The sequence below is a fragment of the Cervus canadensis genome, chromosome 23 (genome assembly GCF_019320065.1).
Source record: "Cervus canadensis isolate Bull #8, Minnesota chromosome 23, ASM1932006v1, whole genome shotgun sequence".
Taxonomy (NCBI): Eukaryota; Metazoa; Chordata; class Mammalia; order Artiodactyla; family Cervidae; genus Cervus; species Cervus canadensis.
The window spans coordinates 16,271,740-16,294,681 of NC_057408.1; the positions used below are offsets into that span (position 1 = coordinate 16,271,740).

A 22,942-nucleotide genomic window follows, 5' to 3' on the forward strand; every position below is an offset into this window, starting at 1 on the left:
GAGGGGAAATCTAATGAAGGTAAAACCCCCTTTTCAGTTTCCTTGTAATTCAAATTGGCTGGTCGGACTTGGGAACGTGCATGCTTGAAGCAGTGAGGGCGCACAGGCGGGTGAGTGCAAGGCCGCGCGTCTCTCTGGCGCGGGGAGGAGGTGGTGAGCTGTGCCCGTGTCCTGCTTTCTGATGTGCCTTTGTCACTGTTTGTTTTTACAGGTAGAAGAAGTGAAAAAGCACCAGCACTGTTTAGCATTGAGCTCTTCGGGACCTCAAAGCCAGACGTACTACATATGTTTTGATACATTCACGGAATATTTAAGGTGGCTTCGACAAGTCTCCAAGGTAAGCAGGAATTTTCAGCTTCTGGCTGGCCCGAGTTGCTTCTGCTTTACAAAATATAGTTATACACTCTTTTTTTCCTTCTTTTTCCTCCAACTACTGCCAGTAGTCAGCAGTGTTTAGTCTTTTTAAAAGCTCACTTTGGTGAAAAGTAGCTTTTTAAAACTTGTGTGTTCGTTTGCCATTTTTGTTTATACTTAAAAAAGAATTCAGTAGGTAGACTGTCATTATTATCTTAGTGGTATAGAGAAGGAACAAGTTGAGAAATTTAAGGGACTGGCCCAGGGTAGGACAACTAGAAAACCACAGAATACCCAGAAATTGTCACAAATTTCCCCTTTTCCTCTGACCGTCTCTTCTTATAAGCAGTCTAATCTTGTACCATCTCCCTTTCACCTTTTCAACTTACTTCTTTTGAATGATTTCATTTCTTTTTTTGTCTTAATTATCTTTACCACTTCATAGTCCTCTGTTTAAATAAGATTACATTAACTTAAAAATACCTGTCTGTGTGTGTGTACAGGAGCCCATGATAAAGTGACAGATAAAGAAATGGTTGTATTTCAGGTGCTCTGTGTGAGGGTATTTTTTACGTCCCCTTTGTAGAATTATGTACAGTGGGTTAGATGGCAGTACTTTGTGCCTTGGTTTTGGGTGTTTATGAAATGATGAAACCTCCCTAGGGTGCAGAAGCATTAAAATGGAATTTGCTTTCATATTTTTGAATTTATAATCCAATTTGTCATTCAAGTTCAGTATGATTCAGACTGCTGCATGATGTAATTATTTGTCAAGTGAATGAGTAACTTTGAAAGGAATAACTTTATAAAGCAGTTAAGAGAAAAGAGAATATTGTTTAGAAAATCATTTTGAAATACTGACTGGTCACACTTGAATTACCAGGGACAAACTGCATTCTCTGGTGAATAATGCGATTCTTAGGAACGTTAGTTTTTCCTTTTGGAGAAGCTGTGGCCAGAGTTTAGCCTGATAGGACTGAGAAGATTCTCCCCATCTCGCAGGCAGCTGACGCTTCCAAATGTACAGGACACTTCCCCTAGTAGAGAAAATGGGAAAGATGACACTTCTCCTTCAGATATGCTTGTAGGATTAACATGATGTAAGAGGCAACCAGTACATCTGTCTCATTGTTTTGAAATTACTCTGGTGGTTGCCAGTGTGAGGAGACAAATACTATGTAATACTGTGCTTTAAACATTAAGTGGTTGTATGGGTTCAAAGCAGTGAGTCGATGGCCCACACTCTGTTCAGAATAAAATGCCAAACTGGTCAAGGTGCTGTTTAAATTTCTTTCTGCATGGAAATGTTGATTTTTTTTTTTTAACTATACTTTTTGTGTTGGAATAATCTATTTACAGAAAAGTTGCAAAAACAATATAGAGAGTCTCCATGTAGTCCTCCTTCAGTTTCCCAAACATCTAATATTACCATGATCCATATGTCAAAACTAAGTGATGTCCTGACGTTGGTACATTACTCTGATTTTATTTACATTTTACCAATTTTTCCATTAATGCCATTTTTCTGTTCCAAGATTGTATCTAGGGCACTACAGTGTATTTGACTGTTATGTCTCCTTTGTCTGCCCTGGGCTCTGACAGCAGCCTTTTTGAGTGAAGTAATTAAGAATGGCAGACATTGGGGAGAAAGATTTCTTTCTGCAAAGTCAAGGTAGGGGAACAGAGGGCAAATATTTTAATAAATGCAGATTTTAGATAGATACAGTGTCTTCCTTTTCTCCAACCTTAAAAACCAGATACACATTTCAAAATTTTTAGAAGTTATTATAGTTAGTGACTTAAAAGGGAAATGAGTTGTAAGGGGCTGGTTAAAAAGTTTAGGCATTATGGAAGGAATAAGAGTGAGAACTCCCTACTTGGGTATGAACCCTGTGTAAAATATGGCCACACACTTTAAACTTTGTATGTTGAGGACAGTCCTATGGCAGTGTCTTTTCCTTTGACCGAACTTCCTGGGAGCGTGGGTCGGGACTGCCAGGAAGAGGGTGAGAACTCGGCCCCTTTGGGATTGTGTGTGTCTGGAAGCGTGGAGTGGCCCAGGCTGCCGGTCACACGGCGCTTCTGCTTCCAGCTTCCCCTCTCCACTGCTGTGCTTCCTCACATGGAGCTCTTAGGGAGTTGCACAGTTCGGTCGCACTCCGAGTTACTATGGAAACAGTTTCTTTTTCTTCTCACTGAGAAACAAAACATTCACAGAAAGGATTATCCATATCCTGATGTTTAAATGAGGATTCATTTTAATAATAAGTATCTGAAAGAGAGACAAACCAACACCAGAAAGAAATATCTGAGTTTCTGATTCTTAGTGACCACCCTCACCCCAGTCAGGTTGGAAGGATAGAGAGAAGTAAATTCCAATGATTGTTGATTTAAAATGAATTAGGTCATTAATTTAAAATGAAAATTATTTTCAGTTTATGCTTCTGGATCTTAGCTACAAGAAAAATGTTAATCTTTGTTCTAATTTTTTTATCTGATTCTGTGAACATTTATAAAAGGTTATTGTGGTGTTGGCGAAGACTCTTGAGAGTCCCTTGGACTGCAAGGAGATCCAACCAGTCCATCCTAAAGGAGAAGATCAGTCCTGGGTGTTCATTGGAAGGACTGATGCTGAAGCTGAAAGTCCAATACTTTGGCCACCTCATGCGAAGAGTTGACTCATTGGAAAAGACCCTGATGCTGGGAGGGATTGGGGGCAGGAGGAGAAGGGGACGACAGAGGATGAGATGGCTGGATGGCATCTCCGGCTCGATGGACATGAGTTTGAATAGACTCCGGGAGTTGGTGATGGACAGGAAGGCCTGGCATGCTGCGATTCATGGGGTCGCAAAGAGTCGGACACGACTAAGTGACTGAACTGAACTGAACTACCAAGACAGGCTCTTATATATGTATTGTTTTTGTTTTTTTTTTTATGTATTGTTTTTTAAACTTCATCTTAGCACTTAGTGTTGCTTGCCAAAACAACACCCAAGGCTGTCCCTTTAGAGTTTTTAATTTGGATCGAATGTTAGTGGTAGATGCTGTGGAGGAAATAGCTCCTTGGGGAGGATTATTTAATACAATATCGATTGTAAAGTCATACCTGAAATATTAATGCAGGCATGCTTTAAAAAATCAGCAAACATCCTGTTATATGTGGTGTAAAAAGGACTCTGTCTTCCCAACATGGATACATGTCCACTGTTTTTTTTTAATATTTTTTAAAAAATTGTTTTAATTATGAAAGTATCATAACGCATTTACAGGAGACTTGGAAAATACAGAACAAAGTTACATATAGTTCCACTATATACTACAATTATTTTTTTAGGTAGGTAACTTAAGATTTTTAGTTGGAGTTTCAGTATCAAACTCTCAAAAATTAATAGAATGGATAGACAAGTAGAAAGGAGATAGTAGACCTTATGAGCACTATGAATCAGTTCAGCATAATTAAGATTAAGCGGTTTTCACACAACACCACTATACAAATTCTATTCGAGTTCCTGTAGACTGTAAATCAGGAGACACTGGAACATATCCAGGGACATAAAACAAGGTGCAAAAATTTCGTGGCCTAAAGGTATTGAAATCATACACTCTGTTCTCTTATCACCATGGAATTAGGTTCACTTTACTTCAGTCGCTCAGTCGTGTCCAACTCTTTGTGACCCCATGAATCACAGCACGCCAGGCTTCCCTGTCCATCACCAACTCCCAGAGCTTACCCAATCTCATGTACATTGAGTTGGTGATGCCATCCAACCATCTCATCCTCTGTCATCCCCTTCCCCTCCCGCCTTCAGTCTTTCCCAGCATCAGGGTCTTTTCCAATGAGTCAGCTCTTCGCATCAGGTGGCCAAAATATTGGAGTTTCAGCTTCAGCATCAGTCCTTCCAATGAATACCCAGGACTGATCTCCTTTAAGATGGACTGGTTGGATCTTCTTGCAGTCCAAGGGACTCTCAAGAGTCTTCTCCAACACCACAGTTCAAAAGCATCAATTCTTCAGTGCTCAGCTTTCTTTATAGTCCAACTCTCACATCCATACATGACTACGGGAAAAACCATAGCCTTGACTAGACAGACCTTTGTTGACAAAGCAATGTCTCTGCTTTTTAATATGCTGTCTAGGTTGTTCATAACTTTCCTTCCAAGGAGTAAGCAAGCGTCTTTTAATTTCATGGCTGCAATCACCATCTGCAGTGATTTTGGAGCCCAAAAAAATAAAGTCTGTCACTGTTTCTCCATCTATTTGCCATGGAATGATGGGACCAAATGCCATTAGTTTAGAAATCAAATATCAAAAGATACTTGAAAATAACCCATGTGTTTACAAGTGCAGTGTGGCATTTACCAAGAACACGTGCAGCATGGTCTCAGAGTGGTTGGGGGGCAGTGGTGGGGGTGAGGGGGTAGCTGAGGGAGGGAGTTTCAGAGGTGCTCCGGTCAGATGCACAAGTAACTCTAGACAAGCTGGCCTGTGTGCCTGCTTTTGTGGCCCGCTTTGTTGCATGGATTTGTTTCAGACATATTGACTGATCCTGTGAATCCTTTTCAGACTGAGTCTGCATGTGAATCTATTGCCTAAGACATACTTATTTTTAAAGTCCTAGTCACTTCTGCAATGCTGTGTTGTCCCAGTGGAAAGTTTGTTTCTTGATTTCAAGGAAGATTAAAGGGGATTCAGATCACTGATTTAGTGTTGTGCGTGAATCTTGGGGTTTTGGCTTGTTTTTGTCCACCCCCCCAACCCCATGCAATAAGTATTTAAGTAATTTAATTAAATTAATTGAAGTATGCATGAAAGTGTTTCTAACTTTTCATTACAAGAAATGTTGAATATTCAGAAGTAGAAATAATTGCCCGCATACCTATGACTCAGCGTCCACAGGGGTCGGCCTGTGGCCAGTTGTGTGCGTGTGTGTGGCCCCACAGTGTGAGTTCGCGTGTAAGGCCGCATGGTTGGTGCACAGGTCTCTCTTGTTGATCGGTGGTGAACACTGCCTGTGGCCGTCACACTGCTCATCTCTCTTTCTTTTAGTATCAATCATAGTATTTTAATTCCAGGCCTTTCCTCTTTTTAATGAAAAAAATTAAAAGTGACCATGTTGAAGTTGCTGTGATAGTTTGGTTCATCCTCAATATGCATAGCATAGGCCAATCAGAGTCCCATCTCGTGCGGAATTAAAAGATCACTTGAAATGATGAGTAAACATCACCCTTTATATAAGAATAAGATATGTGGTCAATCACAGCCGAACTTTTGCCTTCGTGTACTTAAAAAGAGTGTTTTATTGTCCAGATTTTACTCAAAGAGTACATCACCAACCAGAGTCAGATCTTTCTTGTATAATAGGATTGTTTCCAGCATATAGATCTGTGTCATTTGATGTAGTTGCAAGGAAACCTTTAAGGTCACTTAGCATTTTTTACACATATTGTACCTCTTAACTTGAAGTGTAATTTAGGGAGTGTGCTGCATTTCTTCAGCTTGGCTGGTCACTTGTCTTTTCGGGTTGTGCTGTAGTTGGTTACATTGGGATTATGAGGTTAAGAAGTTGTCTTTTCAATCCTGTTCTGCTAAGAAGCCAAGGGCTTCAAAGGACTTTTATGGGAAACTCCTCCTTCACATTTTGTACCCATTCTTTAGATAAAGGATCAGGGTCATTTGATCCTGGCAGTCTATCATGTCAGTGGTAGAATCTGAAGTAGAATGGAAGGTCTGAGTGACATGGATTTTAGTTTATAAAATGTCACCCCTATACCTAGACTATTGCTTTTGTACCAATTCTGTAGTGAAGGTATGAGAAAAATTTGGAAATGCGGTATATGAAATGTTTAGGGACAGGAAGCATTGAGGAGGTGATGAGCAGGCAGAGTCCTGAGGAGGGAACAGCGTTCACCCCGAGGCAGGGTGGAAGCGCGTTTCAGGGAGATGCGAGGCGTCTGCAGGGGCGGCAGCGCCGCGTGACGTCAGCGCCGTGTGCGGGAGAAGGTGCTGCGGGCCTGGGTGCTTTCATGCGCGTTCATTCTGTTTTCCTGGGCAAACTCGACTACGTTACCCACTGGTTTAACTAAATTTTCCAACATGGTAATGGATTTGTTCCACAAAAATTCATACTGTGGAATCTTTCATTGTTATAGATATAAATAGCAGTTTATGAAATTAGGGAGCTTAGAAATTCTGCTTTGAATTTAAACTAATTTAAACTAATGATATTTAAACTAAAGTATTTTGGATTACGTTAAACTTTGTTTTTGTCATACGTAAGACTGATTAGGTTCGTGAAAATGAAATGATCTCTTTGCAGTTATGACGACACTTCATCTTGTTAACACATCGCTAATCCTCCCCTGCTCGCCCACCGTGGTAACTATTGGTTCTGAGATCCTAGTCAATATATCTCTATAAAGAAGGGATTTTTCCTTCATTCTAAGTCATTTCCATTTAAAATTACTTTTTCTCTTTTCTTCAGTTTTTCAGTCCACTTTTGTGCTCATGAAAAAGCTAGCTCGTTTCCTTACCGTATCCTGACGGAACCCCCTCTTGGGGAAGCGGTGCTCCTCGTGTGCTTCCGTGGGAGGCTCACCCGGCGTCTCATCTCTCTCCCCCCGGCTCCCTGCCTTGCCTCCCCTGGTCTCTCCACACTTCAGTTTCAGGGCTGGAGGGTGAGGGCAGTGAGGGGGAATGAGAGGGTACTTACCCCACCCTTTCTCTGTGCCAGGCATGCTTCCAGGCTCTACTTCTAGCATCCAGACTTAAGCAGATGGAAGAAATGCATTCCTCATGTGTGTTTTATCTGTATGTTGCTATTAATCTTTAATAAAATACATTCTAGGTTTCAAGAAAGGAACTTACAGCCATGTTTTAAAGTAACAGTATATGATTTTAAGATTGGAAAGTAGTTGCCAAAAACATAATGTTCCTTGTAGTTTTCTGGAATAATTGCCTTAACAGTTATTTGGTGTTTTCTTTCAGAGTGGTCTTGGGCCTTCCCTGGCAGCCCAGTGGTTAAGACCGCTCGCTCCCACTGCAGGGCCCGGGTCCCCATCAGGAAATAAGATCCTGCGTGCCTTGCAGTGAGGCCAGGAGACAGACTGAGAAATAAGACAGTCTCTTGCCACTTTATTTTTTTTAAGTGTTCTTTAACCTTAAGTTCTAGTCATCATCGAGTGTCTCTTAGTTGAGTGACTTAGCATTTAAGATTTGAGCAGGACGTCGTGGACTTCCAGACTGACTTCCCTCCTAAATAAAAAAGGGCTACCACCTTTCAGACACCTACAGTGTCTCACGAGACAGTTCTTCCTTAGAAGTGAGCTGAGGTCTTGATCCCTGTACCCTTGGCTCACTGCTCTGGCTTAACCCAAGGTAATCATTGCACTCCCTCTCTTGTTTGATGACCTCTTAACTATTTAAGTTTCTACGCCCTCCCCCACCCCTTGGCAATCTACTTCTAGGAGAAACATCTCTGATAACTGCAGCAATTCCCTCATCACTTGCTTCCCAGATTCCTTCTCTCGGTTTTCCTTTGGGTAGTCTGCAGTTTCTTGATAGGCTTGCCATCCATCCGATGAGCACAGAGGATGTGACCACTGTTTACCATTCTTTAGATGTTATTTCATAATGAATGAGTTAGTTCATTCGTGAGGTCAGCAGCAAAATCAAAAGACTCTTTGTTTCTCCCCAACCCCAAATTGTTAATAGGTATATTTTGTTAATAATAAAATCATTTAGCCAAGTGAATTGATGTAGTAGTGATAACTAACATTTTGGAAACTTTTTTCTGTGTGTCAAGGTCTGTTCTAGATGCTCTACGGTATCCCTGTGAGGTGGGTGCTCCTAACACTGGACAGGGCCGGGTTTCAGAGCTGAAGGAAGGCACCCTTGAGGAGATGTCATCATCTCCGTCTTACACGTGAGGGAGCAGGGTGTGAGGTGCCCAGCACTGCTTTGTGCAGGGAGTTCTGCTGCCTTGCTGTTGGCCTTCCATTTTACTTCCAGTGTTTCACAGCGGCCTGAAGGGACGAAACAAACCAGACTTCAGATAGCAGCTGAGGTTTATTCACTGAAAACATCAAAGGGGAGTCTCAGGGCTTCACGTGCGCAGTGGTTGGTGGCCTCTCGGCCGCTCAGTAGTAGAGCAGAAGCTGGTCTATAGGCAGTCTGTAGTGCTGCTGAGGGCATCTGAGCATCGCCACTGCATGGATCACTGACCTCCCTAAAGAATGACCAGGAGGGACTGAGGAAGTCCAAGGTGCCTTCTGAGTCACCCAAGGCAGGTTAAGTCGGTTTCAGTGTTGAGGGCACTGCTGTTGTCTGCCTCTTCCAAAACTGGTCAAGTATGGCTGCATCAGGAACTTAATCATACATAGTTAACCAGATCTCTGCGTCTGGTCATATTATATTTTGAAGTTCAGTCGTTTTAATCTGAGTGTTAGACCTGCATAAAAATACATGGTGTGTGTGTCCATGTGAACCAAGTCACTTCGGTTGTGTCTGACTCTTTGTGACTGTAACCCACCAGGCTCCTCTGTCCATGGGATTCTCCTGGCTAGAATACTGGAGTGGGTTGCCATGCCCTCCTCCAGGGGATCTTCCTGACCCAGGGATCGAACCTGCATCTCATGTCTCCTGCATTGGCAGGCGGGTTCTTTACCACTAGCGCCACCTAGGAAGCCCCCCCCCCCCCAAATAAATACATGGTGTCTTAAGAGTTTAATTTCCATGATATATTTACTTACCTTGGAAGATGGCAGTATTTGTAACCCAGAGTATTAGATTATCTGTGACTATTCTGAAGAGTTAAATTCTTCTACTCTCTGGTCTGATTTATTTTATAAAGTAAGGAATACTAGAATAATTGAAAAAAAAAAACAGTGAACTCTCTAGGTTAAACATACCAGACCTTGTATGTTAGACTGGAACTTAAACATTGAGGTGTTTGTATAATTTGTATTTTAAATAGAAAAACAAGTAGCTTGTTCCTAGGCTATTCAGAACTAGTTCTGTTTAATGTGAATTTACCTCACTTCTTACAGTGGGAAGCTAGAGTGTGGGCTGCTTGTGGTGGCGAGCTTGCCCCGTCCTTCGTGGAGGAGCTGCCCCCCGGGGGAAACGCGCAGGGGCTCTCTGGTGGTCCCCTTCTAAGGAGCTTGTTTACACGTACTCTGCCAATAAGGAAATGAGGAAGGAACTCTGAGTTCAGATTTGATCTCCACCCAAGCCAAGTCCTATTTTTCTGTTCTTACTGAGAAATACAATGGGATTTCTGTGTGTGGAAAGGAGGTAACTCTTAGGCTGGAGACCCGATGAGTAATGCTGGAGGCCTTGGGGACCTTCTCCGAGCTTCTCACCCTGCGTGTGACTCCGAGAGGGCGAGGCGCCAGGCCTGCGTGTCTGGTTTCCGCCATCCGACGAGCTCCTGGGGTGTGTCTCGCAGCTCTGCCTGCTCCTGGGGGTGCGGTGCCAGTCCGCTCGGGGGCCTGCGAGGACCTGTCCATCTTGTCCCAAGAGGGGACCGTCAGCGCTGGGCAGCCGGGGGCTCGGGGTCTCTGCTCTCTGCTCTGTGCCCCTCTGCACCGTGGCACATGCCTTTTTGAATTATGCGTGTTAGGTGTTTGTGCCTTCAAGGGACTCATGTTTTGAAGACGAAGAGCGTGTCTCTCCAGTATCTGTCCAGGGGCTGTTGCCTACAGGCAGGTGGTAAACACGCTGACAGGGCACCACTCCCCTCCACTCACCTGGCAGAGAGGTTGGGATGCCTAGCAGGAACTCTAGGTCTAAATTTCTCAGTACTGTTTCTCCTTATTGTTATGCGTGCTTAGTCGCTTCAGTCCTGTCTAACTCTTTGTGACGCTGTGGACTGTAACCTGCCAGGCTCCCCTGTCCATGGAATTCTTCAGGCAAGAATACTGGAGTGGTTGCCATTTCTTCCTCCAGAGGATCTTTCCCACCCAGGGACGGAACCCGCGTCTCCTGCGTTGCCGGCGGGTTCTTTCGCGCTGAGCCCTGGGGAAGCCCAGCCTTATTGTTACACCCTGGTCCCTTTACAGTGAGTTGTGTGTGTTTGCTTACCTGTCCAGTTGGTCACCTGTCGATAACGCTTCTCTTCTCTTTCTCTCTCTCTCTCCCCTCCCTTCTTTCCTTTTCCAGCCTGCAGCTTTCTATCGTTTTTATTCTTTGGTCCCTTAACTACACTTTGGCGGTCCCTTCCAGTCTTAGGAAGCCCTCTCTTGAGAAGCAGGCCCCTCCTGAGCACGCGTGCCTTCGGAGTCCCCACTCTGCTCTGTGCTTGGCTGTGACGGCCTCTCCAGGTCCGCTCTGTCTTCGTGCATTTGATTACATCTGGTGGTTTAGAATACTGTGTAAATCTGTGTATTTTATTCCTTGGATTTTTAGCTATTTCGTAGCATTTACTCATTTAAGGCAAAGAAATAATTCCCAATCCAGGAATCGAACTTGGGTTTGCTGCATTGCAGGCTGAATCTTTACCATCTGAACCACCAGGGAAACCTAAAGAAATAATAAAATATGAGAACTTCAGGTAGGACTTACTAAATCCAAAATCGGTAGTTTGATATGACCCTGTGAGGACATTATTAGTGTATATATTGTAATTAATTTTATAGGAAGGTTTTCTGCATCTGCTGTTAAGTAGATTTTATGAAATGATAATGAATGCAGGATCAAGAAATGAGAGGTCATTGTGAAAAGGTCTGGAATCAAGGCATTTCCTGTATTTGTAGAATTTTTTTTAAAAGAAATTATTGCATGTTTTGGAGCAGTGCCAGTTTAAAGTTTATTAAAATGGGGAAATCTTTGATATGAAGTATTATAAAACTTTTATTGATGAGAATGAAATTGAAAGTAAGAGAGTACTTAGCTAGTAAAGATGAATAAACTCTATTCTAAATTTATATTCTCCTACATGTTTATGCCTTTCCAAAGCATTTGGAAGGGGGGAGCGGGGTAAGAATTAAAACTAAGTAAATTGAGGTTAAGAATTTTAGTAAACTCCCCAGAGACTCTCCATAGCCAGGGCATAATTTCCCAAACCACTGAAGGCTAGGCCAGAGCAATTAATGACTCATAAAGCCAGTTTATAGCAGTATTTTACTTTGCACAAGTGGAATTATTTATGCTGTTTCAGCTACTTCGACCGAGCCTCTCACAGTCATTTTGTTTAATTTTGAGCCTGCTTTGTGCGTAATAAGGATAAATAGTATTTCACTAAAGTATAGTGCGGACAAAAAAAGTCATCTGGTTGTCATTCTGTACTTTCCCTTGCTGGTGAAAGATGATTGTCCACCAAGTGAATGGTCAGAATAACGTGAGTGACATAGAGTGCAGGTCTGTTGCAAAAGGAAGCGCAGAGTGAGGATGGGTTAGGGCTAGGAGACAGGCGCTGGTTGAGGAATGTACCCCGCCCAGACTCAGAGCAGAGATCGCTGAGAGAAGGGTCCTGACAGCTGGCAGAGACGACTGAGGAAAGTGTCCCACTGAGTGGGATGTTAGAAGTGTGTGGAAGCCTAGGTAGGTAATCTGGAAAGTTTGTTGTTCGTATTACTATTTTTTTATGGTTTATCTGCAGTGTTCTTTGGGGAAATAATTCAAGGGTCCAGTGAGCTTTCTGTTCATATGTGTTCATATGTTCGAACCCTCAAGCTGGAAGAGAAGACTACTTGAGCCAGTGGCTGGGCTGTGTGTGTGCTCTCAGTCCAGTTCTTTGCAGCCCCATGGACTGTTCCCACCGGGCTCCTCTGTCCATGGCAAGAACACTGGATTGGGTTGCCATTTCCTTCTCAGAGGACCTTCCTGACTCAGGGATCAAACCCATGTCCCGTGCATCTCCTGCATCGGCAGGTGGATTCTTTTACCACTGGGAAGCTATGGTTGGGATTCATGTGCATTTTAATGTATCTCCCAACGTGTGTAGGCTCATGGGGAAAAATATCCCATTTGATTTACTTTAAATTATTAGCCTCAAAATTTTTTGTCATTGTTAGTACAAACTAGCAGTGATTTCCCAAGCCATGGTGACTTGAACTGATCTTCTGAAAACTGACGTTGTTCACATGTGGCTCACTCATGGTCTATGAGGGATGACATCAAACCGTCTTTGCTCTGGGCCGAGGGCTCCGTTAGGATTTGACCGTGGCAGTTAAAGGAGTCTCCCTCTGGGTGGGACTTAAACTTGAGGCTGTCATTCAGACTCTGCATGGCTGGGCTTTCACCATGCAACCTTGGGCAGACCCTTTAACCTTCATCTTTGAAGTAGAGATCAGTCCTTACTGTGCTGAGTTATTGTGAAGATGAAATTAAAAGATGCTTGCTCCTTGGAAGGAAAGCTATGACCAACCTAGACAGCATATTAAAAAGCAGAGACATCACTTTGCCAACAAAGGTCCATATAGTCAAAGCTGTGGTTTTTCCAGTAGTTATGTATGGATGTGAGAGTTGGACCATAAAGAAGGTTGAGACACCAAAGAATTGATTATTTTGAACTGTCGTGCTGGAAAAGAGTCTTGGGAGTTCCTTGGACAGCAAGGAGATCCAACCAGTACATGCTAAAGGAGATCAGTCCTGGGTGTTCATTGGAAGGATTGATGTTGAAGCTGAAAGTCCAATACTTTGGCCACCTGATGCGAAGAGCTGACTCATTTGAAAAGACCCTGATGCTGGGAAAGATTGAAGGCAGGAGGAGAAGGGGACGACAGAGGATGAGATGGTTGGAAGGCATCACCGACTCGATGGACATGAGTTTGAGTAAACTCCGGGAGTTGGTGATGGACAGGGAGCCCTGGCGTGCTGTGGTCCACGGGGTCGCAGAGAGTCGGACACGACTGAGCGACTGAATACCCACCACAGTAAAAGGCCGCTTGCCGTGAGGTGTGCAGAGGGGCTTTCTCATTTATCTCTTATCTTGAGGAGGGTCTTAGATTTAATAGGCGCTGGGTAGGCAGGTTACAGCCTCTTTGGTTGGACCTATTGGTAGTTCTTTCATTTGGGAGTTGTGCAAAACCTCTTCGTGATGGCGCCCTTACCTGCCCAGGCCGATCCAGGGGGAAGCCCTTGAATCTCCTCTGTTGCAGGGCCTGGCACAGGGCAGAGGTGCCACTCGCGGTTCGGTCCGCCCACTGCCGTCAGGACACATCTGGTTTCTGCTCTCCATCTCTGCCCCCATCCCGCCCTGACCCCCACAGGCCCCTTGCTTGCCGAACTTTCGCCCTGAGCCGTCCTCCCCCTGGTTTCCAGCAGGGACAGGCTTGCGGTCCAGAATGAGGAAGGAAATCAAATCCGACTTGACGTTTAGTCATTATCTTGTAGTTGTCCAAAGAGAGTATTCAGCCTGATGCTTCAGCCGAAAGGGGAATGTGTCCTCTGCAGAGGAGTCCCTGGTGGAGGAACGCCCGGCCAGGCCGGCGGCTGGTGAGAGAGGAGGGCGGTAAAGTGGCGCCATGTCAGCCTCCGGGGACGCGCTCCCGAGGGAGGGCCGTGCTGAGCGTGGGGCACAGCCCGCTGAGTGTGGGGCACAGCCCGCTGTGAGCCTGCCGGGCCAAGGCCCCCTCTGTGTGCTTAACAGTCCGAGACAGAGACTCTTGTTGGAACCTTTGCACGGCGGCCCATTTTGCTGAAGCCGGAATCTTTACAATGACCTCAAAGGAGCTGCAGGATCTCCTTACCTTTTTACTGACGTTTTTATATTGAGATCACGTTGCTTTTTTCTCAGTTAAACGCGCACACATGGAAGAGCACAAAGAATAATATTACAGTTCCTGCTTGTCTAACATTCTGACATGCATGCGTGCTAAGTCGTTTCAGTCATATCCAACTCTTTGGGATCCCATGGACTGTAGCCCACCAGGCTCCTCATTCCATGGAATTCTCCAGGGAAGAATACTGCAGTGGGTTGCCATGCCCTCCTCCAGGGATTCAAACCCTCGTCTCTTATGTCTCCTGCATTGGCAGACAGATTCTTTACCACTAGTGCCATCTGGGGAGACGTAGTTCCTCCATACTTTCTATTCTTATTATAAAGTGAATAAACATTATAGATAAATTCCAGATTTCCTGTCTTTCTGTTCCTATTTTCTTTTCCCTCCTTGCTTCCCTGGAGGCGGTCGCTGTCATTAATTTGACATGTGATCAGTGTATGTACTGTGCTTAGGCGCTCAGTCGTGTCCAAGTCTTTGTGACCCCACGGACTGTAGCCCGCCAGGCTCCTCTGTCCATGGGATCCTCCAGACTAGAATACTGGAGTGGGTAGCCTTTCCCTTCTCCAGGGGATCTTCCCAACCCAGGGACTGAACCCAGGTCTCCCGCACTGCAGCTGGATTCTTTACCATCTGAGTGACCTGGGAATGATCAGTGTATATAGTGTGTAGCTTTATTGCACATATAACTATTCATGCATAATATATGGAATCATTGTATGTGTTAAAATTTTTTTCATGCATGACATTATACTGTATGTAAAATTTTACAGCGTGCATTTTTGACTTGTTTATTTTGGGCTTGAGTTTCTTTTTTAAGGAATCCAGATTGATACATACAAATCTGGTTCTGTCATTTTAACTGCAGCTCTAAGTGGCAGCCTCGCTCGCTCTCTCGGGTTCAGAATATGTATCCCAGAGAAGGCCTTGAGTCAGCCTGGCATGGGTCACATGCCAGTCCCCGATGGATCAGTTTGTGGGTTCAGCAGTGTGGCTGGGATGGCTGGAGCTGCGTGCACATGCCTCCCGCCCTGAGAGCAGCGGAGTCTGCAGCTCCCGCCAGGTCATGTGCATCTGAAGGCTTGTTACAGGAAGAAGCGGAAAAGGGTTTGGGGCAGGCGGAAACAGAGGTTGCCACGTGAGTGTCAGCCTTGAGCTTGGACGTCAGGTCCTCTGTGGAGCCTTCTGTGGCTCCTTGGATCATGCTCTGTGCCCTTGCCCTTAACGATCATTGAAACTTTTGTCATAGAGCGTATTAATTGGGAAGATGCCCTGGGAGAAGGAAACGGCCACCCACTCCAGTATTCTTGCCTGGAAATCCCATGGACAGAGGAGCCTGGTGGGCTACAGCCCACAGGGTCACAAGAGGGTCAGACGAGCGCTGTGAGTAAGCAGCGGCACCAACCATAGGCAGTGCTCGCCCTCCCCCCGGGGCGCCCTCCCCTGGCTGCGGGGCCTCTGTTCCGCGCCCGCCCCTCAGCAAGCGGAAGGCCTGAGACACCAGACGTCCTCCACAGGTTTGCTCCTGGGTGAGTCCAAGGAACCCTTTCAGCCTTACTTCCTGTAAATGCGCGCCCGCCAGGGGCTCTTGAGTGGCTGTGGCAGGTTTGTACCTGCCTTGCAGGCCCATTAAATTCTGGCCTTTTTTCCACATCATTTGATTTACATGGGTGACCTGGCCCTGTTTCGGATTTTCTTTTTCTTAAGGGTGAAAATTCAAGAGAAGATGAAATTGCTGAAACGTGAACCCAGACTTACTTTGTAAAATCTTTTGAGTTGAGCTCTGACGGCCCTTTTCCATCCCACTGTCCCCTTAGCTTTCACAGTTCCTTTCCAACCTCAGACGTGCCTTCAGCAGTGTTTGTCATGCAGATTTACTCCTGAATACCTTTTCTTAGCATCAGGAGAACGTGGGTTCGGTGAGTGTAAGCTTTATTTGGAAGTAGGCTTAGCAACATAAGTGGTCATAGCAGTCACCAGTCATTGAGTGCTGTCTCTGAGCCTGCTGTGTAGATGTAGGTGTCGTCTTCATGCCTGTTAAACGGGTGAGGAAGCGGGAGTTGGGAGAACTCCGTGGTGCACTCAGGCTGTCTCAGCTCTGGGATGATGGAACCAGAGCCAACCCCCTGAGAAGCATGTTCTGCTGCCTTTTGTAATCAGGAAAGAGTGAAGCAGGGGTTTGCTAATAGAGAAGGGCATCAAACTGGTCACAGATACGGAGTGGAGTTTTTTCCATAAAGCTTTGGTGAAGATGAAGAGCATGAGGAGGTATCAACCCAGATCCTAGAACAGTAACCCCACATCCTTGGTGAGGCAAGGGGAGTGAAGCTCTGTGTCAGTGGTCCTGAAGCCTTGTCCGTGGTGAAGATCGGCACCGAGGTTCCCAGCATGTGGGACAGAGAAGCGCAGGGCGCCCGGTGCTCTTTCTGCCTCCAGCATGCCCTGTAGCCCTGGGACTCTGGCTATCGTAGGAGTCATTTAACTGGGGATATTTTGAATATGTGGATAAACATTTAGACGTACAGTAAATTTCACTTAGGTTACCTACATGAAGCAAAACTGACATTGTGGGAGACATGACCGGAAAAATTTACAGTAGGCAAGCAGTGGGATCTGATTGTATGCTGCTGTTACTATTAAAGGTACATGCAAGGCCACCGAGCGTGCTTTTCTGTGTGCTGTTTTTAAATCAGTATTTTCAGGGGCTTTTCTTTAAGTTCAGTCTAGATCTTAGTGTCTGTCTTCCAACCCTGTATTTACTCTAAGGTCTTATATTGTTTAGCTTTGAATTCCCTTTCCATGAATGTGTTCAGGAAGGTGACCCCTGTGGTTGAAGGGATTACGGGTATCACTAAACCTGATAAGATAATCTGTGCTCTTCGTCACCTGTCTGCTATACTAGGTTACTGTAAGCACCTTCCAGGGAGGGACACTATTTCCTGCCTTGATAATGCTTTAATCCTTTGCTCAGTTCTGTCTAAATGCTCTTGGTTTAGATTTGAATAATGGTGCTAATTGCATAGCGAGTCTGTGTTCCCAAATGAGGTTACCTTGTTTCTGTCTGTGGAAAGCAGTTGCAGGGTAAAGGATGCTATGAAAACTGAACTGTGGTTTTTATCCCCCTGTAGGTCGCGTCCCAGCGCATTAGCTCGGTGGACCTCTCCTGTTGTAGCTTGGAGCATCTGCCTGCCAACCTCTTCTACAGCCAGGACCTCACTCATCTCAATTTAAAACAGAACTTTCTAAGGCAGAATCCCAGTCTACCAACTGCAAGGGGGCTCAGCGAACTGCAAAGGTGAGCATGCAGAAGTGGGTGGATAATTAGGAAGGGGAGGAGGTGTCAGCTTCTGATTGTTTCTTGACTATTCTGAGTGAAAATGCTGCAGTGGGTAACCTTTCTCTTTCAGAGGGCCTGGTAGTAGGACATTGGTAGTGAAGACACTATCAGTTCTCATTCTGAAATTTTTTTCAGGGTCCCTGCCTTTGAAATGAATGATTTAGATATTCATTAACTGGATGCATTTGTACAAGAACACTTCTCCTAAACCACTTGTATTTCTTAACCAATCTACAAATGCATCTGGGATTGATATTTGGTGTGTTACTTCTGAACTATAGGGGTTTGGTCAGATACTTCTTTGAAAATTTACAAAAAGGTCAGTTTTTTCCATGAAAAGATATTTCCTTCAAAATCTAAGAACTAAAGTTTAAATCCATTAATACCACATCATCTGGGTGATTAGTGTATAGGTTTCAAGAGTCACATGGTAAATGAAAAGGGTCTGCTCTCTCATAACTAGAGGGCGGGGACTTTAATCTACATCTTTGTGAAACAGATGGAAGGATTTACCAAATTAATTTCATTTTCTTTCTTTTTTTTTTTTTGATCAATCTTGATTCTGTGGTAAATAAAGCCTCTGATGCTTATGTATTTGTTGCAAATATATGAGACAGTAACTCCAGAAGGATATAACTTTTAAAGAAAGAACGAATAGTTCATTTGTTTGTAAATGCCTGTTAATGATTTAGCTATGATCATTAATCATTGTGATTATGTGTTTATGATCTTTAACATCCAGAAAGAATAATCCATTAAGTATTAATATGAAGTTTGTGTGGATATGTTAGAGAAGGGAAGAGTGTTTCAATTGTCTTTTCAGATGATTATGAATATTCTTCTTTGATATGCACAGTCGCTAAGTTGTGTCCAACTCTTCGTGACCCTGTGGATTTGTAGTCCGCCAGGCAAGAATACTGCAGTGGGTTTCCATTTCCTTCTCCAGGTGATCTTCCTGGCCCAGGGATTGAACCTGGGTCTCCTGTGTTGCAGGCAGATTTAAGTGGTAATTTCTTACATGTGGATTTCAATGTGGAATGTAAAACCCTTTCAGTAGACTTTTAAAATTCTTTTACATTAGGATCCACTGGTGTTTCTAGCAGTTCGAATGGATCTTTGCCCATACATCATTTCATTGTATTAAGTATTGGTCATTTGGAAAATACTGGTTTGTTGGGATAATACAGATATTCCAAATGTTAACATTCTTCGTTATGAAATTTTGAGGAATGGCCATTGTTAATATCACCACTGATCTCATCAGAAAAAATCTTGAAGTATTGGGAAGTTGTCAGGCTCACTGGGGAAACGAGTTTTCCAGCATTTTAAATTTCAGTTGAAAGCTTGAAGGCTACCCTTGGCAACGAATGCTGTGAGCTGCTTTTCCTGAAGTGACCTTCTCACTTCGTTGTAGAGAACACGTCTGCCAAGTACCCAAGTCTGAATACTGAGTTTGTCAGTTGTGCTTTCAAGTGAAAGTGGTGCTCCGTGAACACTGTGACCAGTTTGGCTCACAACTCAAATAATCGTACAAGTGTTTTCCTTGGGATAATGGTTCACTGAGCGTGGCAGAGTGCTTTATGTGCCCTTCCCATCTTATCACCCAGAAGATGAAAAAGATGCACACAAGGGTCGAGGTGTAATACAAATAACTGTCTTGCCTCCTCATGGGCAATTTTAAAGTAAAATTGGTGTTACGCATCTTTAAAAAGAGTCTTTTGGCTCTGAATGATGGGCAGAGAAGAGTCCTGTGACAGTAGAAACAGTTTGGTGCCTCAGTGAACTAGCTCCCCGGGCAGTAAGAACCCCAGAAAGGTGTGCTCAAGCACTTCCTTATTCTTCCCTGGAGCTCCGGTTACAGTGAAAGGGAACCACAGGGGACTTCTCAAGCTTAGGTGTTTATATGTCCTGTGCACTGATGATACTATTTTTACTGACTCTCCTGTAATAAATACTGTGATTTTTTTTTTTGCTAAAGGGTAATGTCATGATTTAGTCTGTTTTGGGCATTTGAAATTTTTATTTGAAGTATTTTTGTGTATTTCCCATCAAGAATTTTGCATCATGCTATTCAGTCCTGCCATCTTAGAACAGAAAGGGGCATTAGAATTTATCCAAACCAGCACTTTCATCTTGGAGACGAGGTGGAGGAAGATGTGAAATGCCAAAATCAGATTAACATTTACCTTCTGGGAGGCGGTTAAGGGGATGTGATTCAGGAATGGTTTGAAGAGGGTTTCAACTACATCCATAATGTTTATTTCTTTAAAAAAAAATTAGAGACAAATAGGCAAAGTGTTCAAAATGTTAATATTTGAAAAGCTGAATAGTACATACTAGGATGATCATTATTGTTTTCTGTATTTTCCTATTTGTATATTTCATAATAATCCAAAAATTAAAGCCTAAACAAAAAGAAAATCAAAATGGTCCTAATAACATAGGGAAATATGATAGCCCCAAAGAGTCAACATTTATGGACTAAATAAGTAAGTCTCTGGGTAGAGGGGTCTCGGGGGGCATTGCCTTGCCTGTTGAAGCTTCAGAAGCTCCTGATCGATCCCCCGTGTCTGTTGATCCCAAATCTGTAAATAGCTTTTGAGTGCATCCTGCCTCCTCTGCCCCCCATCCCTCAGCACACACCCTCCAGCCGGCTGTCGGCTCTCACCTGAACTGCTGCAGAAGCTGGAGAAACGGTCATCTCGCTGTCCTTTTCCCGCTGCAGGTCACCCTCCTTAGTTTTCTTGCCTTCTGTTTTGTGCGTTTCTTGGTTTTGTTTCGTATTTTAAAAAATTTAAACTTTTGTCCCATCAAAGTAATATTTTATATGAATTTGTCCGAAATCTTGCAGTAAGACGAGAAATCTGCGCTCGGAACTCAGCCCTTCCTACCACGTCCTGTCCACTAGGCAGCTGCTTCTGATGCTCAGGGCTCCCTGCTTGCTGTCTTCTCCACCTTCCCAGATAAGTACGTATCTGCTGCTGTTTTTGAACTTTTCGTTTTTGGACTGCGGTTGACAGCGCTGTGGAAAGTGGCGATTTGCCTCTCCTCCCTGTCTCCCAGCCCCTCAGCCCCAGGCCCCGGCCACTGCTCCTCTCACCCTCTGGGTGTGTAGGTGTCTGTGTTCGGTTAAGGGTGTTGAAGGCTGACGTCACTTTGAGCGTGCAGCTGTAATTCATCCCTAAGGCACTTAAATGCGGCTGGTTAGTGGCATAGAGATGAGTGTCCTTTTCTTTTTCTCTAGTGCTGTCAAGGTGACAGAACTCTAACCCTCTTCTCAACCCTCTTTTCCTGGAGACTTCTTCCTTCCTGGAGCCAGCATGGGTGCTGCTTAGGAGGTCTAGTGCCCACCTGTTGTCCTGGGGGTGTCTTTCACCATTTTCCTGGTAATGCCCTTTTCGTCTCTCTTGTGTTTTCGATATGTTGTCCTGTATCTAGTGATTCTTTCTTGGTTTACTCCTCTTTTTTAATGGAAAATCTTCTAGGATCTTCCTGAGAAAGGGGACATGGGAGACAAATTTATTACATCCTTTGTATCTCTAAAAATATTTTCTCACATGTTTGCCAATTTGACTGGTTTCTGGATAGGAAAACACGTTTCCTCAGGACTTTGAAGCCAGTGCACCGTTGTATTTTAGTTTCTACAGTTGCTATTAAAAAGTGTTATACTCTTCTGATCCCTGTCTTTGTAGACCTTCTCCCCCCCTTCTCCCCACCCCCCGCCTTTTTTTAAAACAACCCTAAAGAGGTTTTAGGATTTTCTTTTTTGGCACTCTTCATTTCAGCCACTATGATGAACACTTGATCTGAAAAAAAAAAAAAAAATGCCCTTCAGTTCTGGGAAACTTTCTCGTATTTTGTGATACTCTCTCCCCTTTTATTTTCTGCCTCTGATCCTGCCTCTGAATCCCTATGAGTTAGGCAGGACCTCCTTGTTTGTCCTCTGATGCTCTAATTTTCCTCTGTCTTAATGCCCTACTTTTAACGAGGTTTCTCTACTTTATCTTAACCTTCTGAATTTCTGCTGTCCTTATTTTTCAAGAGGTCTTTCTTTGTGTGTTTAATTACTGTGCATTTTAGCAGCATTCTGTCCCCACTCACCCCCTTCCCGGCAATGGGTGCATTTCTTCCTTTTCTGAGGATGTATCTTTTGCTGTCTTGGCTTCTTTTTTCCTGTTTGTGTAGGTGTCTGACTTTATGTTAGGAACTTGACCTCACTGCTGATCCTTTAGAGCTTCCCAGGTGGTGCTAGTGGAAAAGAACCTGCCTGCCAGTGGAGGAGACACAGCAGTCTTGGGTTCCATCCCTGAGTCGGGAAGATCCCCTGGAGGCGATCATGGCAACCCGCTCCAGTGTTCTTGTCTAGAGAATCCCGTGGACAGAGGGGCCTGGCGGGCTCCCGCCCGTGGGATCGCGAAGAGTCAGACCCGACTGAAGTGACAGCACGCACGGTGACCCTCTCTCTGCTCCTCTTTAAAGGGGCCCCTGAGAAGTGAGTCGGGCGCCGGGGCCTGTGGGCGAGGCCTCTGCTCCCTGCATCTTCACAGCAGGGCTGTCGAGGGTGAGCCTTGTGGCTTCGTTGGGGAACTTCCAAAGACAGTATCTGTGGGTCTTCTCCCTGGGGTGAGTCAGTATTATTTAGGGCAGTCCTTTGGTCTTCCACCTGGGCAGAGCACGCCGGGGTCCAGGGAGTGCAGTAGTGAAGGAGCTGGAATCTCAGAGCTCAGCGTGTGGATCCGTGTTTGACCCCCCTGCTTTCAGAACAGTCTTCTCTACTCTCCCTGGTGTCTTTGAGCCAGAGCTCAGTTTCCTCCGGGGAATAAACTGTCTCCTGCTGGGACTGGGGAGAGGACCTGGGGTCTCGTATTATTCCTTATATAATCTTTCGGAAGTCTTCCTGTAGAAGTATAACGGAGGTACAGTTTGATAGGTTTCCACAAAGGCAGCGCGTGTGACCAGAGCTCGTGCTGAGAGATGGAAGCTGCTGGTCCCCGTGCCCTGCTCCCAGTCCCTGAGGATGACCCCTGTCCCTGCTGCCGGCACCATGCAGCAGCTCTGCCTGTTTTTGTTGGTAATGTGTGTGAGTCGTGTAGTATGTGCTCGTGTCCAGCATCTTTCATTTGCATTTTTAAAAGCAGAACAAAACATACCAAGTTGCATGTTATCAGCTTGCACTGTAGAGTATGTGGTTTTACTATGAAGCTGTAGCTCTGATTTAAGGTGGAGCACGTTTCAGGTTCTCACCGCCAGCCAAGCGTCGTTAACTTTCTGTGGGGAGACAGGCTGAGGGGGCTCGGTTTGTGGGGTCCGAGCGTTTGCTGAGGATGATGTTGTGTTGCCCTTTGTTAAAAACAAAACAAAGCAACAACAACAGCAAAACCCCTAGGCTTTAAACCAGTTTCTTTACCACCACATACTAATGTGAGATTTTTGTCTCCCATCCCCATTATCCATGAAGGATTTTATTGCTGAGGTTTCAGAGTAGTAAGTTTATATGTCTATGTGTACATGCACACAGGTGTTCAATACTAG

The 22,942-nt window shown here is 44.5% G+C and overlaps 1 protein-coding gene across 2 annotated transcripts in view; it reads left to right on the forward strand.

Annotated features, from left to right (window-relative positions):
• The window catches only part of PHLPP1 (PH domain and leucine rich repeat protein phosphatase 1), a 213,584-nt gene that overhangs the window by 114,113 nt on the left and 76,529 nt on the right, over window positions 1-22,942 (forward strand). For both annotated transcript variants that reach the window (XM_043444427.1, XM_043444426.1), the window contains exons 3-4: window positions 212-337; window positions 17,202-17,368. In XM_043444427.1, coding sequence (XP_043300362.1) covers window positions 212-337; window positions 17,202-17,368 — 293 coding nt within the window. The remainder of the gene's footprint in view (window positions 1-211; window positions 338-17,201; window positions 17,369-22,942) is intronic.